Genomic DNA, 18,161 nt, shown 5'->3' on the forward strand with positions numbered 1-18,161 from the left:
ATTAAGGAAGAGTAATATTTCATGACATGGAAATTATAAAAAAATTCATGTTTCAGTGTCCATAAATAAAGTTTTATTGGAACACAGCCATACTCATTTGCTTGTTTTGTCTGTGGCTACTTTCGCACTACAATAGCAGAGTTGAGTAGTTATGATAAAGACTGAATGGCCTACAAAGCTTAAAATATTTATTTGACCCCATACAGAAAAAGCTTGCCAACCTGTGTCCTAGAGAAATTAAAATTTTTGCACTGCTCTGGAAATGCCAAGAAGTCAGGAAGTTATCTGTAGAAATTGCAATACATTTGTCCCCAGTATATTTGCTCTGTGGCTTTGTGGACACTGAGGTTTGCATGAAGCTGGAAAATATAAATGAATGAGAGAAACTGTTTCCCAAGAACATTTGATCAGGAGTCAGCAGTCTCCAAGACTTAGGAGAGCAGTTGTGTCCCGTTGGTTCTCAACCATACCGCTATATCAAAATTGTTTTTAAAATACAGATTCAAGGGTCCTATCTCCAGGAGGTTTTCATTAAGCAGGTCCGGGGTGAGGAATGGGCATGTGGCATTTTAACAAGCCCCTCCATAGCACATGATTCTGGGGCATTGCCAACCTGTTGGAGACCCCCCTGTGGAGCAGCTGTATGGTTTGGACCATGGGTAGCATAAGTGCCCTCCTCTTTCATCAGCAGGGATTCCACTGTGTATTGCCCTGGTATGTCCTACCCCTACAGCTTCCCTTCCATCTCACCACCAGGAGCTCCTCATGAGGTCTGTCTCTGGGGACTTGAGACCCTCAGCTTTCCCCCAGAAGCCCCCATCAGTATCCTACAAGAACAAGTAAATGACAACATGGCAAGGCTCAGCCTCCTGATCTGGGATTGGGCCTGTTTCTTGGCTCTGGTCTCTCTCCGTTTCATATCTTGCTTGTCAGCTGTCACTGGCTCTGCCCATCTTCTGAGCTCCCCAAATCAAATCTTGGTGGTGGTTTTCACTGGATCAGTTGGGCTCAAGGTCCTGGGTCAGATAATGATTGGGGTCACTATTTCCTACTGTCACATGCCCAGTGTTTGCCTTTTCCTGTGCTCGCCTGGAGATCAGCTGCTTGCTTTGGGGTGAGGTTTCTGAGGCCACCACAGCTGTAACCAGGGCTCTTTCTTGGTCCCTTTTTCTACCCACCACAGTCCCCCAGGACCTGATGGATGTCTCTGTGAGCAACCTGCCATCCCTGTGGCAACCCGGACCCCGGAAATCCTCCTGCTCATCCTGCTCGCAAAGTGGCTCAGCTGATGGTGGCTCAACCAGTGGCTGCAACCATGAGAGGTATGAGGGGCTTGAGGTGGGGATAGAAGAAACCAGAAGATTTAGCAAAGTTTTGTGGCTGCCTGTTTCTTGCTCTGCACTGAATTCAGAGGAGTGAACATAGGCTATGGAATCATCTAGATTTACATTAAATCCTGGCCTGGTACAGTCCTAGCTGTTGTATCTTCCTTACATGTATCAGTCAGTATCAACAAGGTTATGTTGCAGTAAAAAACAGTCCTAAAAATCTCAGTGGCTTAGTACACTGATTTATTGTGTATGCGTGTGTCTACCACGGATCAGCTGGGGCTCTGCTCTCTCAACATTCAAGGGCCTGGTTGTTGGAGCAGCCACCATCTTGAATGTTGACAGCTATGTTGATAGAGGAGAAGGTAGCTCTGGAGGGACTTGTACCAATAATTAAATACACCTGCCCAAAAGACACACATGTCAATTCCACTCATGATTCATTGACCCCACCCACAAGGGGCCAGGAAATGTTGTCCTTCCTTGTGTATGGAAGACAGAAACCAGAAATATTTCTTAATGACAACCACACATGCTTCAGAATAGGTGAATTGTGTTCCTACTTATATGGCTATTGGAAGGAACAAATCAAATAATAGTAGAAAGTGACCAGCGCATGGTACCTGCCACATGGTAATACTCAAAGTTAGATCCCTGGCTCATCTCCCTCCTTGCCAAGAGCTTTTAGTCTCTTTGGAACCAGTGAGCCAATTCATGAGTGTGGACTTGTTTCCCACTGGCCCAGCCTGAGAGAATGGATTCCCTCCTTCCTTGCTGGGTCTCTGTCCTGGTGGGTGTTCCAGGCTTCAGCCATAGAAAAGTAGGAGGTGGGGACTGGAATCAGATTTTTTTAAGTCATTTAACCCCTGGCTCCTCAATGTGTGGCTTACCAGCAGCATCAGCAGCATCAACTGGGCAAATTCTCAGTCACTCCTCCCAGACCTAGTGAGTCAGAATCTATATTTAACCAGATCCCAAGATCATACATGTACACTGAAGTTTGAGAAGCACTGATCTAACCAGAGATACTCAAACTTCCATGTGCATCAGAATCAACTGGGGGAGGTAGAAAACATACTGATCACTGAACCCCTCCCCTAGAGGTCCTGACTGAGTAAGTCTACTTGGGACCCAGAAATCCACGTGTTGGAGAAACTCCAAGTGACTTTTGTGCTTAGAGTCCATGGACCATAAATAAAGGCTGCTCTAACCCAGTAACCCTCTCATAGCATCTGCATACATGCCTGTAGTGACAGGGAGCTCACCACCTTGCAGAGAGCCAGGTCCACTGTGGGGCAGCTGTCTATGTGGTGCTCCTCTTATGTAATCTGAGTACAACCTGGGGGCACAGAGGGGGTCATCCTTCCCACAGTATCTCTGAGTTTTTCTGGGTGTCCACTGGGATGCCCTGGGATTAAATATGTGACCCTTTCATTCTGTTCTGTTTGAGGATGCACAGCGTTCCCTTCAGTGGTCTTTGTGTCCTTCAGCCACACTCGGGCCTTAACTCATCTCTCCTCTTACAACCACAGAAGCCCCAAAGATCCCCACACAAGGGAAAGCTCTTGAGTTGTCACCCACTTGGCAAGCAGCAGACTCTGAATCTCAGTCTAGCTCAGTTAGGCTCAGCTGGGTCACTATAGAGATCTTTCTGCAAGTGACAGCAGCCCAGTTCAAACTGGTTTAAGTAAAAAAAAAAGGAAATTTGTTGACCTAACTGAGAATCCACAGCATGGTAGCTTCAGGTACGGCTGGACCCAGAGGCTCAGAACAAGAATATCTCCATCTCTCTGGCTCTTGGCTCTGCTTGCTTCTAGGGTGGCTTCATCCTCAGGCAGGCTCTTCTCATGCAGTTGCAAAAATGGCCCCTAGCATCCACTGCTCTACATCCCCTCAGAAACTTAAGGGAAAAAAAAAAAAAAAAAAGGAGTGTCTGTTTCCTAATAGTTCCCTCCCAGGGCTGATTCTCATTGGCCCAGGTTGGGTCACATGACCATCTGTGACCCAGTTACCATTACTCCAATGCAGGTCATACACTAACTGGGTAGAGTCAGTCTTATCCAAACAATAAGGACAGAGAACTGGGGAGGGTGTGATTCCCCAAAGAAATATTGAGGAGCCAATAGTAGAAGGGGCAGTGATAAATTATGTCTACACAGTTAACAGTCCTTGTCAGTCCCTCTGACTGGTTCTAACTTGCCCTCTAGGGATGAGTTTTGTTCTTGTCCATGAAATTTGGGCTCTGTGGGAATCTATTCTAACCTTTTCCCTCTGCCTCCACCTCCAGAGCTCCTCTGAAGCTTCTCTGTGACAACATGAAGTACCAGATCCTCTCCAGAGCCTTCTATGGATGTATGTACTGGCCTTCTTTGCCATGAGGGTCTCAGGGGAGGGTTATTGAGTGCTTACTGGATGCCAGCAACTTCAGAAGAAGGAGCCTAGCTCTGGACTTTAAAACTTCTCTTTTACTTCCTAGATGCCTGGCTTCCGTGAAGTTACGTTAACTTCTCTGAGTCTCAATGTCCTCATCTATATATTGGGGATAAATTTTATCCCTGAGTTCCCAGAGAGGGCAGTGAACAGTGAGATTCTTTGGGGGTGTTCCGGTTTGCTAATGCTGCCGTTATGCAAAACACAGAATTAGATTGGCTTTTACAAAGGGGGTTTATTTGGTTACACAGTTACAGTCTTAAGGCCATAAAAGTGTCCAAAGTAAGGCATCAACAATAGGGTACCTTCACTGGAAAAAGGCCATTGGCATCTGGAAAACCTCTATTAGCTGGGAAGGCACATGGCTGGCGTCTGCTTGCTGCCAGGTTGTGTTTCAAAATGGTGTTCTCCAAAATGTCAGTTTTCCAAATGGCCATCTTCCAAAATGTCTGTCTTAGCTGCAGCTCTGAGGTCCTTCTATTTGTGAGCTTTTATAAGACTCCAGTGAACCAATCAAGGCCCATGCTGAATGGGTGGGGCCACACCTGATTGAAACATTCAATCAGAGGTCACACCCTAACCAAAGGTGTCCACTCACAGTTGGGTGGGTCACATCTCCATGGAAACAACCTAATCCCAATATCCCACAAGACTGGATTAAAAGATGGTGGCTTTTTCTTAGGGAACATAATATATCCAAACTGGCACAGGGGGCAAGGGACTTGGTTTAAGCATCATTGCACACACCCAGGAGGGATCATTTTCTGGATTTATATATGAGAAGCATATATAAACTGGTGTTGCATGTTGTAGGTGCTCAATTAATGTCAGTTCTCTTCTCCTGTGGGCAAAAGCAGAAGAGTAAGGTGGCCTGAGCCCTCCCCAGGAACTAAACTAAACTAAATTCATAATACAGATACTCTGATTATCCCCCTTTAAAATGAGGAAACTTCACACAGAGAGGTCCAGTGACTTGCTCAAGGCCACACAGTTATTAAGTGGCAGAGCTGAGATTCTGAAGAAGCTCTGTTTTTTTCCACTCTACCAAACTTATTTTTAGCAGTTTTTATTTCACCAATCTCACAACCTAGATGGGAGAGACAAAACACGTGCATTTTCAGGGATTCCAAAAAAGTCCTGATAAGGCCTGCAAGTCATATCCCCGAGTGCCTGGAGAAGCAGAGAGGCATAAGCTCCACCAGGGCAAGGATTTTGCCTGTTCTATTACCACCCATCCCCACAGTCTATTGCAGGGCCTGGCATGGAGCAGACATCTGGAAAGCATTGATTAAATCCAAATGGAAGGTCTTCCTGGGAGAAGGGCAGTTGGTCAAGATGGGTCTGAAACGATGTCATTGCACAATGTGACTCAATCCTGAGGCTGTGCACATGGTGGCTGAGAGCCCAGGTTCTGGGGCCTGGTGGCCTGGGTTCAAATCCACCCCCACACTTCCTAGTGATATGACTCAAGCAAGTGACATAACTAGTCTGTGCCTCAGTTTCCTCATCTTGTAGATGGGGATAATAGTAGTAATTGCTTTGTAGAATTGTGGTGAGAATTAAATGAGCTAAGTTAATAAGCTCTGGGAACAGCTCTCGGGCACATAGTATGTACTATTTAAGTGTCAGCTATTATTATTTTTCTTATTATTACTATTCTCCCATTGTTGGTAGGAGTAAAAGACTCCAGAAGGTCCAGGTCCTTTCTAGGAGTTGGGGATGAGATGGTGGGGAGTGCCTGAAGAAAAGGGCATGGTCAGAGCAAACAGAACCCAAGCTGGCATTTGCTACATGCTTCCTGTGCCAGACACCCTCCAGGTGCCCAGGGTGAAGCAGGTGAAGGGTGGAGGCTGGCAGGCATTCCTTTAAGGGTACAGGGCCATCTTGGAAAGCAAACTGGGCACCCTCAGCATCTCCCCTGGCCACTGACTCCCTTTTCCAGCTGCAGTTTTAACGAGGACCGTCCACCTCTTATACTCTTTCTGTTTGGATTCGAGGGCCTCTCGGGGTCAGAGGGTAGTATGAGGCACGGTGAGCCTTCAGGGTCTCTGGCTCCCCTCCTGCCTGCCCCTTTCTGCCTCCAGCCTATGAATTAAATATTTTGTCTTCCAGCAGAGGAGGGTGGAGGTGCCCCGAGAGGCTGCAAAAGGTGCTGTTACATCCCCAGGGTCAAGGCAGCAAGTGACATCACCTCTCTGGCCTCAGCTGCCTCGTCTGGAAAAGGAGGGTGCTCAGTATCCACTGGAGTGGGGTGGGGCAGTAAGACAGAACACCTTAGACACTCCACGAGACAAGCAGAGAGGTGTCGGATGGTGGCTGCTGACCCTTCCCCTCCCTCCTCTGGCAGGGCTTGCCTACTGCCGTCACCTGTCCACTGTGAGGACACACTTGTCAGCTCTGGTCAATCACATGATTGTGTCTCCAGACTCACCCTGCGATGCTGGCCAGGGGCTGACGGCCAGGATCTGGGAGCAGTACCTTCAGGACAGCACGGTAAGTCTGCTCTGGGAGGGCTAGCTTGGTCTGCTGGGGGCAGGGGCTGCTCGTAGGGACTCAAGGTGGCCTTCTTGGGTTCTGCATATACAAACTGAAGACCCCCACCTCTTCTTGAGAATTCCAAGACCCATAGCTCTCTTCTGCTCCTTGGGGTGGGGATCGGGAGTGGGTGGAAAACAGATATGCTTGCCTGGAGGAAGTAAAGGATAAATCAGTCAGTAAGCATTTATTAAGCTTCGGCTGAATGCTCAGTCGTGCACAAGGTGCTGTGAAATAGTCTAAGCCAGAAGGAATTTACAGCCCATTGAAACTACCCTAGAATGGTGAGAGCAGCTAAATAAGACAGAGGCTATTGGAGCAAGCCAACCCCGACACCCTTCAAATATCTTTCTCCCTTCTCTGTCTCAGGACCTGAGTTTCTACCATTAGCTATTTTACCTGGAGATAGTCATTCCTTGAGTGCATTCTAAGATTTTCTTATTAGAATGCAAATGTCCTTGGGAGGTAAATGTTTATTTTGGAAAAAAGGTTGATGGTCAAATAGTTTGGGAAATTTAAGATGGAACAGCTTTCTGTGCTCTGCAGGCCTTCTCAGAACCTTAGCTGTGCCAATATGCTTTTCACTCTCAAGAAATTGGGGTAGCATAGGAGAACATATGGGACATTCCTTGAAATTTATTTGGCCTCAGAAACCTCTGTTGGAAGACCACCTTCCATGGCTGGTGGAAAGCGGGATTCACTTTGGGAAACACTGATTTAAATGCTGCCAAGAGTGGGCATTAGGAGTTGGTGCCTGTTTCCTCCACACTGGAGGAATCTATTGGCTCAGTCTATTGTGGTCCTTTCCACAGGGGCCCTGGGGAGGGCTGGGCTGGCTTCCACTCATGGATAGGAAGGTGCTATTCCTGTGTTATTCTGGGGACCCCAGAGGACTTGGTGGAAATACAAGTTGATTCCCATGCCAGGACAAGCAGAAGGATGGTTTTTCTTCTTGCCAAAAATAGTTTTTCTAAATTCCAGAAGTAAGGCCAACTATTGTAACCGTTCAAAGAATGCAGAAGTATATGACATAAAAATGTTTAAAATTTATCATCTCTCTGCTTCACCCCTCTAGTTCTAATCCTCTGAATTAATGAATATTATCACTTTGGTATGGACCTTTCCATGCACTTCCTATGCTAATCCATCCATAGACATATCTACATGGGGATTATTTTTTAATGAGGTCATATTGTATCGGTATTTTAAGAGGCTGACTTGCTTTTGTCACTTAAGATTTCAAGGACTTTCAAGTCTCTAGGTGAGATATTGAATGTTAGAACCTCAGCACCTCCGATATGGATGGTCCATAATTGATTCAGATCTTACCCTGTTGATCTGCATCTAGGTTTTTTTTTTTTTTCTTTAATTATTTCTGACAATGCCATAGTCAGCATCTTTATAGCGCATACCTTTCTGTACTAATGCTTTCATTACTAGGGTAGATTCCTAGAAATAAAATTAACTGCTGTGCATTTAATTAACAGATTTGCCAGCTTACTTTCTCAAAAGCTCATAGCATTCATAAACCCCTGCAGTTGATGAGAGTGCACATTTCCAGAGGAATTTAAAAGATTTATATATTTCTAGTTTCCATTCCAGCTTTACTGATTTAACATCTGTGGGAGCGATATCCAAGTATCTGAATTTTGAGACAGCTCTTCCAGTGACTCTGATGTTCTCTCCAATTAGGAGGCACTATCTAAGGACAAATTGGTTGAAACAATAAATTGGTCAAAATGACTATTTTTTATACTATGCTTTTGTAACCCTTTCTCAACTTGTTTGGCCATGTCTCACCCTTCTTAGTTGCAGTGCTGTATTAAGGTGGATTGAGTTCAGTTGCTTGACACCATGAGGGTTTATTTCTTGCTCACTTAACAGTCTTGGGTGGGTGTTCCTGGTGAGTGGGTATCTCTGCTCCCCACAGCGATTCAGGGGCCCAGGCTCATTCAGTGTTGTGGTCCTACCATCCTTGGGGGTCTTATGGTCAGCTATCCCCAGTCAGAAGACAGAGAGAGGTGCACATCACTCCTTCTCACATCCCATTGGCCAGAACTCAGTCACATGGTCATGCTGAACTGCAAGGCAGGCTGGGAAATGGAGTCCAGCTGTGGGCTCAGGGAGAAGAGGACGTGGATTTTTTTAAAAGTCAGTTTTACTGAGATATTCACATACCATGCAGTCATCCCTGCTGTAAAATCAACTGTTCATAGTACCGTCATGTAGTTGCGCATTCATCACCCCAATCTTATTGAATATTTTCCTTATACCAGAAAGCATAAAAATAGGAATAAAATATAAAAGTAAAAAAGAACACCCAAATCATCCCCCCCATCCCACCATATTTTTCATTTAGTTTTTGTCCCCCTTTTTCTACTCGTCAGTCCATACACTGGATAATGGGAGTATGAGCCGCAAGGTTTTCACAATCACTCTGTCACCCCATGTAAGCTACATAGTTATATAATCATTTCATTTGATAGTCTCAGGTATTTACTTCTAGCTATTCCAATACACTAAAACCTGAAAAGGGATATCTATATAGTGCATAAGAATGCCCACAGAGTGACCTCTCAACTCCATTAGAAATCTCTCAGCCAGTGAAACTTTATTTCATTTCACTTCTTCCTTTTGGTCAAGAAGATGTTCTCAATCCTATGATGAGGAGTCTGGGCTTATCCCCAGGAGTCATATCCTGCATTGCCAGGGAGATTTACACCACTGGGAGTCAGGTCCCACATAGAGGGGAGGGCAGTGAGCTCACTGCCAAGTTGGCTTAGCTAGAGAGAGAGGGCCACATCTGAGCAACAAAGAGGTACTCTGGGGGAGACTCTTAGGCACAATCACAAGCAGGCTTAGCCTCTCCTCTGCAGTAACAAGCTTCCTAAGGGCAAGCCCCAAGATAGAGGGCTCGGCATACCAAACCATCAGCCCTCAATATTTGTGAGAACATCAGCAACAATCCAGGTGGAGAAGGAGGACATGGATTTTTGATGAAAAGTTCACATCTCTGCCACAAATAATTCTCTGATTTTTAAACAGCTTTGACAAGGCTGTCTACATAATACAAATCAGTATTCCTAACAGAGATGCAAGAATGGCTCATTTGCCATTGTGGTTGGACATGCCTACGATTATTAGCATAAAAATTTGAAATATGAGATTAATATTGGAATGTGAAGTAAAGAGGTGAGAAGAAACGGGTCTCCACATCCCTTCAGAGTAGCCTTCCAGCATTTGTCAGTACTGTTTCTCAACCCATAAAACACGTACACAGTTAGGACATGCTGTTTCCTCAGCTTGACTAATTGCAACTGCAAACTCTTTGCCTGAAAATGAACTTTAAAAAAGAAGGTGGAGAAAATGTACTCTTCAATACAGTAAAAAAGTTGCCAAAGTCGTCCTAGTGTGTGCAGATTATTCATATATGAAGTAACAGCTGGAAATGTTCATTTTGGGCCAATATGCTTTAGAACAATTTTCTTAGCACAGTAACAAGATGAATAACTTCAAGATAATATTTCCAAATAAGCATAGTATGCAAAATTTACAGAACATTCCTTAGAAATTTTAATTCATTGTATGCTAGCCTTTTGTCTTTTTTTTTTTTTTTTACTAAAGTGCGGACATGTTCTGCATCCTTTTAAAAATTTTTATGTTAGTAGCAGTATAACAAATTTTGCTGTTTTAGCCACTTTTGAGTGTATAATTCATTTTTAATTGTACAATTCAGTTGTATAATTAATAACATTTACAATGCTGTGGCATCCCCACCATCCATTTTCAAAATATTTTCATTACCCCAAACAGAAACTCTGTACCCATTAAGAATAACTCATCATTTTCCCTTCTCCCCGGGCCCTTGTAACCTCAAATATACCTTTGTGCCTGGTGTATTTCACTTAGCATAATGTGTTCTAGGTTCCTCCATGAGGTAGCATGCATCTAGACCTTCATTCCTTTCTGTGGCTGAATAGTATTCCGTTACATATTTATACCACTTGTTCCTCATTTTGTCCGTCTGTCAGTGGACATCTGGTTGTCCCCAGATTTTTGCTGTTGTGAATAGTGAATGCTGCTATGAAAGTTAGTGTTCAGGTATCTATTCATTCTGTTCTTTCGGCATATACCTAGGAGTGGAATTGCCAGGTCATCTGGTAATTCTACATTTAGCTTTCTGAGAAGTCACCACCATGTTCTGCATTTTGCTTTATTCACTTAACAATATACATTGAACATCTTTTTGTGTTGGTCTTGATAGATGCGCCTCCCATCCTTTTTAATCTCTGTGTGGTGTACCATTTAGGGGTGCCCCGTTCCCCCATCAGTGGACAGGTGGGCAGTTGCCGAGTTTTGCTCCTAGGCATGATGCTGTTATGGATATTTGGGTGCATATGTCTTTGCTCATTCATGCCAGGATTTCTGAAGATTAAGTCCAAAAAGTGGGACTACTGGTTTTCTGTTGACCAACCCTTTATTTCCCCTCTTCTGCCGCAGAGTTATGAGGAGCAGGAGCTGCTGCGCCTCATCTACTACGGGGGCATCCAGCCGGAGATCCGCAAGGCCGTGTGGCCCTTCCTTCTTGGCCACTACCAGTTCGGGATGACGGAAGCAGACAGGAAGGAGGTTGGTTAACCCTGTTGGCAAAAGGGTCTTTGGCAACAAAAGGAGCCGGGCACTATGGGGCTGGGGGCGCTCTGTTCCCATGATGGACCAAGGTGGGGCAGGGGGATATGGGGACCAGTAAACTCAAGGGTAGCTCTGGCCAATAGAAATACAATGCAAGCTGCATATGTAATATATGTATAATATTTTTAATTAAACTTTTTACTTTGAGATCATTGTAGATTCACATGCAGTTGTAAGAAATAATGCAGTGAGACCTTGTATATCCTTTATCCAGTTGCCTCCAACAGTAAGTTCTTGCAAAACTATAGTACAGTGCCGCAAGCAGGATATTGACATTGGTATAATATACGCCCTGGTTTCACTTGTACTTGTTTGTGTGTGTGCCGCACCTGTGTGTGCATTTAGTTCTGTGCAGTTTTATCACATGTGGAGGTTCATGTATCCATCACCACAGTCAAGATACAGAACATTTGCAACACGAAAGGGACCCTCCTGTTTCCCTTTCATAACCACTCCCCCTCCCTCCCACTCCTCACACTGATCCTAACCCCTGGCAACCACTAACCTGTTCTCCATTTCTATAATTTTATCATTTCAAGAGTGTTATATAAATGGAATCATACAGTATATTCCTTTTCCAGATTTGCTTTTCTTCACTGAGCATCATTCTTTGGAGATTTCTCTGAGTTTTGTGTATCAAGTTTATTCCTTTTGATGGCTGCATAGTGTTGCATGGTATGGGTGTACCAGTTAGTTTAACCATTCACCAGTTTTCCAGGTTTTTGGTTATTATGAATAAAGTTGCTATGAACAATCATGTAGGGGTTTTTGTATGAGCATAAGTTTCCATTTCTCAAGAGTGCAGTTTCTGGGGTGTATGGCAGTTGCATGTTTAATTTTATATGAAACTGCCAAACTTGTGTGTGGCTGTACCACCTTCCATTCCCACCAGTAATGTGTGAGTGATTCAGTTTCTTTACATCCTCATCAGTATTTGGTGTTGTCACTGTTTTTTTTATAAGTGCTCTGATAGGTATCAATGATATTTAATTGTAGTTTTAATTTGCATTTCCCTAATGGCTAATGATGTTGAATGTCTTTTCATGTGCTTATTTGTCATCTGTGTATCTTCTTTGGTGAAATATCAGTTCATGTCTTTTGTCCATTTTCTAATTGGGTTGTTTGGGTTTCTTTTGCTACTGAGTTTGAGAAATCTTCATATATTCTAGATACCGATCCTTTGTCAGATACATGATTTTCAAATATTTTCTCCCAGGCTGTAGCTTGTCTTTTCATCTTCTCAACAGGATCTTTTGCAAAATGTTATACTTTTGATGAGTTTCAATTTATCATTTTTTTCCTTTTATGGATCATGTTTTTGACGTTAAGTCTAAGAGCTGTATGCCTAGTCCTGATGATTTTCTTCTAAGGTTTACAAAAGTTTTATATTTTACATTTAAGTCTGTGGTTCATTTTGAGTTCATTTTTGTATATGGTGTGTAGTTTAGCTTGAGATTCATTTTTTTACCTATGGTTGTCCAGTTACTTCAGCACCATTCATTGAAAAGACTGTCTTTCCTTCATTGAATTACATTTGTACTTTTGTCAAAAATCAGTTGGGCCTATTGTGTGAGCCTGTTTCTGTGTTCTCCACTCTGTACCATTGGTCTCTGTATCTGTCCTTCTGCCAATACCACACTGTCTTAATTATTATAGCATATGTATAATTTTAAATGGTTCAGTAGTTCACATTTTAAAAACTAAAAGAAAGCAGATGCAAAAGTAGTTTTAAACTTTTTATTTTGAAATAATTATTGATGCACAGTAAGTTGCAAAGATAGTACAAAGAGGTCCTGTATACCCATTTCTTAGCTTTCCCCAGTGGTAACATCTTTAACCATTGGTACATTATCAATACCAGGAAATTGACATTGGTACAATACAACTACCTAGACCACAGACTCACTTGGATTGCACCAGTTTCTGTATACACTCATTTTTTTTATCTGTATGTTTGTATAGTTCTATGACATTTCATCAAGGTGAAATTGATTTAATAATATATTTAATTTAACCCAATATATCAAAAATATCATTTCAACATGTAGTAAATATAAAAATTATTAATGCGATATTTTTTATTTTTTATTTGTACTATTTTCCAAATCTGATGGTATTTACACTCTATATCCATATACCACCTGTACAATTATTTATTCAGCATTTGCCTTTAAATGAACTCACTTTAAAATTTATATAACTTATTTTTTTAAAATATTTTATATCCCTATCATAAATATAAAATCAGACTTGCCATAAATAGAAGGAAACTATAAAAAATAAATAGAATAAAACAAAATGATGTCATTCACTTGTACCTAGAGACTGTGGCCTGTCTATGCCCTGAGCCTGAGGCCCTCTCTGTCTTTGTTAAAAGGAAGATTAGAAAGTCTTAAGGTGTTCAAGACACAGAAACACCAGACTGGCCCTAATCCCTGGTATAATCAGAAAAAGCTGAAAGAGAATTGAAAACGGAAGCTTTCTCACCCTGTGGCTCAGTGGCATGAGAAGCTGTGTCCTTGAGCTGTGTAAAGCCATCTCGGTACCAGCTCAGAGGCCGGTGCACTTGACCCTGTGGCTGGAGGGTTCTTGGGCAAACAGTAAATGAGCATCACCATGTGCTGGGCACTGGCCTACAAATAGTTGAATGAATGTATGAATGAATGATTGCATAAAAGAAGGTAGGAAGAAAGGGGAAAAGGAAAGAAAGAAGCAGCCTTTCTCACTATGAGCCTAGAGCCGTAGCTACTGCCTGGCACACAATAGGTGCTCAGTTGATGTATGTTGGACGTTAACTGCATGAATGTTGGATGGGAATTGCCAGGGTTCAGAGCACTGGGTCCCAGCCACCTTCTTCCAGGTTGGGCTGAGTCTGGTCAACCCCAGAGGACTTTGCATCTGCCCTGGCAGGTGGACGAGCAGATTCACGCCTGCTACGCGCAGACCATGGCCGAGTGGTTGGGCTGTGAGGCGATCGTGCGGCAGAGGGAGCGGGAGTCCCACGCAGCCGCCCTGGCCAAGTGCTCGTCGGGGGCCAGCCTGGACAGCCACCTGCACCGGATGATGCACCGTGACTCCACCATCAGCAATGAGGTGATGGGCAGCTCGCCTCTGGGAGCAAGGGGGCAGCAAAGGCCGGGATCTGCCCCATCAGGCTATTGTAGGAGTGGTGAGCGCTGGGTGACTGGGGCCACGGGACAGAGTCGCACCCCTAGCTTTGGGTGGGAGGTAACTTTAGATCAGACAGACCCGGGTTCAAACTCCAGCTCCACTGTTTCCTAACTCTGGGGCTTTGGGCCAGCACTTTACTTCTGGGCTTCAGTTTCCTCATCTATAAAATCAGAATAATCATGTATATGGAGGAGATTTGTGTTCAGATCAAATGCAACAGTACAGTGCCTGATTTCTGTTTATTCCACAAATGTTTATTGGATTCCTACAATGTGCTCTGTGTCAGGCATGCTCCAATGACCAAAGCAGATGTGTCTGCCCTCACAGAGCCTCCAGTTTAGCAGCCAAAGGAGGAGTTCAGAAACAAAGTTAATTCTCTTCACTAGTGATATATCAGTCACGAAATGCCGCAGCATTACTGCGTAACAAACAACTACCAAAAGTCAGTGGCTGCCAACAATAAACATTATTGTTTTCTCACAAGTCTCTGGGTCAGCTCAGCTGAGTGGGGCTCACTCTTGGATTGCTGCAGTAGCATATCAACTAAGTGGTTTGTTTATCTTGGTTGGACTCTCACATGTCTGGGGTGACTGGCTCAACTCTACTCTACATGTGTCATCCTCCAGCAGGCTAACCTGGGCATGTTCTCATGGTAAAGGCAGATGATAAAGAGAGAAAACAGAAACAAACAAGCATTTTTCAAGCCTCTGCTTGTGGCAAGTTTGCTAGTATCCCATTGGCCAAACCAAGTCATGTGACCAAGCCAAGTGTCAGCAAGTGCAGGAACTACCAAGCTGTAGAGCAAAAACATGTGTACAGGGAGGGTCTGGAGCATTGGGCCTCTAAATTACCTAGTTACTCTTATTTGAACTGAACTACTAGCTGGAAGTCTCCAGTACACAGATGTTAAAAGTGGGGTACTCTAGTTGCAGGGGTGGGAGGTGGGGTCCCAGTGGCTTTTGGGGAGATCCTAGGAAGCAATGAAAGGCTCCCATCCTTTCATGTTCCAGAGAGGAAGCAGAGGCCCAGAGAGGGGATTTGCCCAAGTCAAGGACAAAGATATCACCAGACTTCCTGACTCTCAGCCCAGCGGGCCATCCTGAGCTAAGGGCAGGGACCCTGAGCCGACGCAGCCTCACCCACTCATCCTCCTGCTCATTTTTCTCCCAGTCCTCCCAGAGCTGCAGTTCAGGACGCCAGAACATCCGTCTGCAGAGCGACTCCAGCAACAGCACCCAGGTGACACTCCCAGAGGCCCCGCCCCTCCCTACCCACCTCTACCTCCACCCCCTCCCTCCTACCTGGGATGAGGCACTGGAGGGCCACCTTCTGCAGGTGATGTTTTGGTTTATTTGTTTTAGCAGTCTAGCTTTAAAAATAGATCTTTGAGTTACACAAATAATATGTGAATCTATTCTTCTTGTAAAAAATGAAAGCATTGCAGAGAAAGCTAAAGTCTGCTTTGATCACGCCTGATCCCTGCCTGCCCTCCCTCGAAATGACACCGCTATTAGTTTGCTGTGTATCCTTCCAGATCTTTCTGTATGCCTTTACATACACAGAGATATGTAAGTAACATGTAGACAATAAATATTTAGCAATGTTTGGTAGTGTAAAAATTTCTGCATGAATGCCACTACATATATTGTTCAACTTTCCATTTTTATTCAATGGGAAGAATGGATATGTTAACTCAGTTTCACTCAATGTTTAAAAAAAATGCAGAAAATTGTGCATAGTATGTCACCTTTTGTGTAAAAAGCAGAACTATGAATATATGCATATATTTGCATCTATTTTAAAAAACAATGGAAGGATAAACCAAAAACTAATTAAAATGTTACCTATGGGGAAAGGGGCAGGGAAAAATCTACATTTCCCTGAATATATCTTGCTTTCTAGTTTTGACCTTTAGGTTGTGTAAATTTTTTTACATCATCTAAAGCAATTAAATCAAAAAAGAAATTTTTAAAAAACCAGAAACACACTGAAACTAATAGTAAATCGAGTTCATGACATAACCACACAGAGAAGAAATATTTCAAGTGATGTTGAAGCATGGTCTTTTGTTGTCTATTTTTGTTGGGATATAGCCTCAGGACAAACAGGACCATAAATAAATCTTTAAAATGTATCCTGGAGATTTTTCCATAGTATTTCATATCAAATCTACTTTTGAAAATGGCTCCATGATAGTCAATAGTGTGATATAATATGTGTATTTTAACTGATTCCTTAATTAACACAATTTTTACTTGAAAAAATATAACTGCACATGCTCAGAGCCTGTGTGATGAAAAGTTTATTCTTCCCTCTTTCCAATTCCCTAGTCCCTCCTCCTCAGAGTGAACCATGATGCAAGTTCTTGTTTCTTTCTGGATTATTCTATCACATATACAAGCATATAGATCACTTTTTTTTTTTAATTCAGTTTTATTGAAGTACATTCACACACCATACAATCTTCCATGGTATACAATCCACATATAGATCACTTTTATCCTTTTCACAAATGAAGTGGATATGACACTTTGTCCTGCCTCACTCTTTTATTGTATTGTGTTCCACTGCATGCATGGTCCATATTTAAACCAATCCCCTGTTGATGGATATTTAGGTTGCTGCAATAAGCAGTGCTGCCATGGACATCCTAGTCCATCTGTCTTTATGCACCTTATCTTCAGGTGTTTGAGTCTGTGGACGAGGTGGAGCCAGTGGAGACTGAAGGCAGATTGGAGGGGAAACAACCCAAGATTCCCAATGGGAACCTAGTGAACGGTACTTGTTCCCCAGACTCTGGCCACCCTTCTTCCCACAACTTCTCCTCGGGCCTCTCGGAGCACTCGGAGCCCAGCCTGAGCACGGAAGACAGTGTCATGGACGCCCAGCGGAACGCCCCGCCAGCGCTGCGACCCAGGGACAGCAGTGTGGACGATGGGCAGAGCAGCGAGGCCACCACTTCCCGGGACGAGGCTCCCCGTGAGGAGCTGGCTGTGCAGGATAGCCTGGAGAGCGATCTTGCCAACGAGAGCATGGACGAGTTCATGTCCATCCCTGGCAGCATGGACGTGGCCCTGCCCGAAAAAGAGGCTGCTGCGCTAGAGGGCTGGGGGGCCAGTGAGGTGGAGAAATGCAGCCAGGTGGACAGTGAGGACAACCTCTCGGAGGAGCCCGAGATGGAAAGTCTCTTCCCTGCCCTGGCTTCTCTTGCTGTGACCACGTCGGCCAACAGTGAGACCTCCCCTGTGTCTTCCAGCGGTGTCACCTATTCTGTAAGTCACCAGGATTCTCCTCCACTCGCTTTTCTTACCTGCAGCTATGGGGGAATGGGGACAGGCTAGAGACCTAAGGTATCCAGAACCACCCAGGGGTAAGACCTCAGATTGAATTTCCCCATCATGGAGAATTCACTGTAGAAACTCATTTGGGAGAGCAGATAATAAATATCGTAGATAAAGCACATAGGCTTTGCAGTCAGACAGTCCAGGGTTCAAGTCCTAGCATGGGCAAATTCGTTAATATTTCTGAGTCTCAGTTCCCCCATCTATCTAGTGCTTACCTTCCTGAGTTGTTCTCAGAATTCAATGAGTTAAAGTCTCATAGTGAACACTCAATCAGTAGCAACTTTGATGATCCACATTATTTAAATATTTGAGTTTGCTCTCTTGCCAAAAAATCCAAGCCAAGGGAAGGGCTTTTCTGTGCCTCCACTGTACACGCACTTGCTTTTAAGAACTTATTTCTATGAAAGATGTGCATGTCCATAGTTTAAAGAGTCAAAGCTGGCTATGAAAACCAGACGTTCTCCCCCTCACTTCCCCCCATTTAACCCTCCCCAGAGGCAATCATATCTATTCTGCTTGAATTCTTGGATGTTTACCTCTATATCTCTAAATAACCAACTTGTATTGCTACTTCTTTATCTTTTTATTTCTTTCAGTTTTGGACATTGTCTATTGACTCCCCACTGTGGAAGTGGAGATTTAGCCCTCTTGCTCCCCAAGC

At 43.8% G+C, this 18,161-nt stretch overlaps 1 protein-coding gene across 4 annotated transcripts in view; it reads left to right on the forward strand.

Annotated features, from left to right (window-relative positions):
* Nucleotides 1–18,161, forward strand: part of SGSM1 (small G protein signaling modulator 1) — a 95,722-nt gene that overhangs the window by 55,723 nt on the left and 21,838 nt on the right. For all 4 annotated transcript variants that reach the window (XR_005214021.1, XM_037817088.1, XM_037817090.1 and 1 more), the window contains 7 exons: nt 1,184–1,322; nt 3,616–3,680; nt 6,106–6,251; nt 10,794–10,922; nt 13,896–14,078; nt 15,327–15,395; nt 16,841–17,428. Coding sequence is in view for 3 of the 4 variants with exons in the window: in XM_037817088.1 (XP_037673016.1) it covers nt 1,184–1,322; nt 3,616–3,680; nt 6,106–6,251; nt 10,794–10,922; nt 13,896–14,078; nt 15,327–15,395; nt 16,841–17,428 (1,319 nt within the window). In the remaining variant the exon portion in view is untranslated. The remainder of the gene's footprint in view (nt 1–1,183; nt 1,323–3,615; nt 3,681–6,105; nt 6,252–10,793; nt 10,923–13,895; nt 14,079–15,326; nt 15,396–16,840; nt 17,429–18,161) is intronic.

Source organism: Choloepus didactylus, chromosome 23, assembly GCF_015220235.1.
Source record: "Choloepus didactylus isolate mChoDid1 chromosome 23, mChoDid1.pri, whole genome shotgun sequence".
Classification (NCBI taxonomy): Eukaryota; Metazoa; Chordata; class Mammalia; order Pilosa; family Megalonychidae; genus Choloepus; species Choloepus didactylus.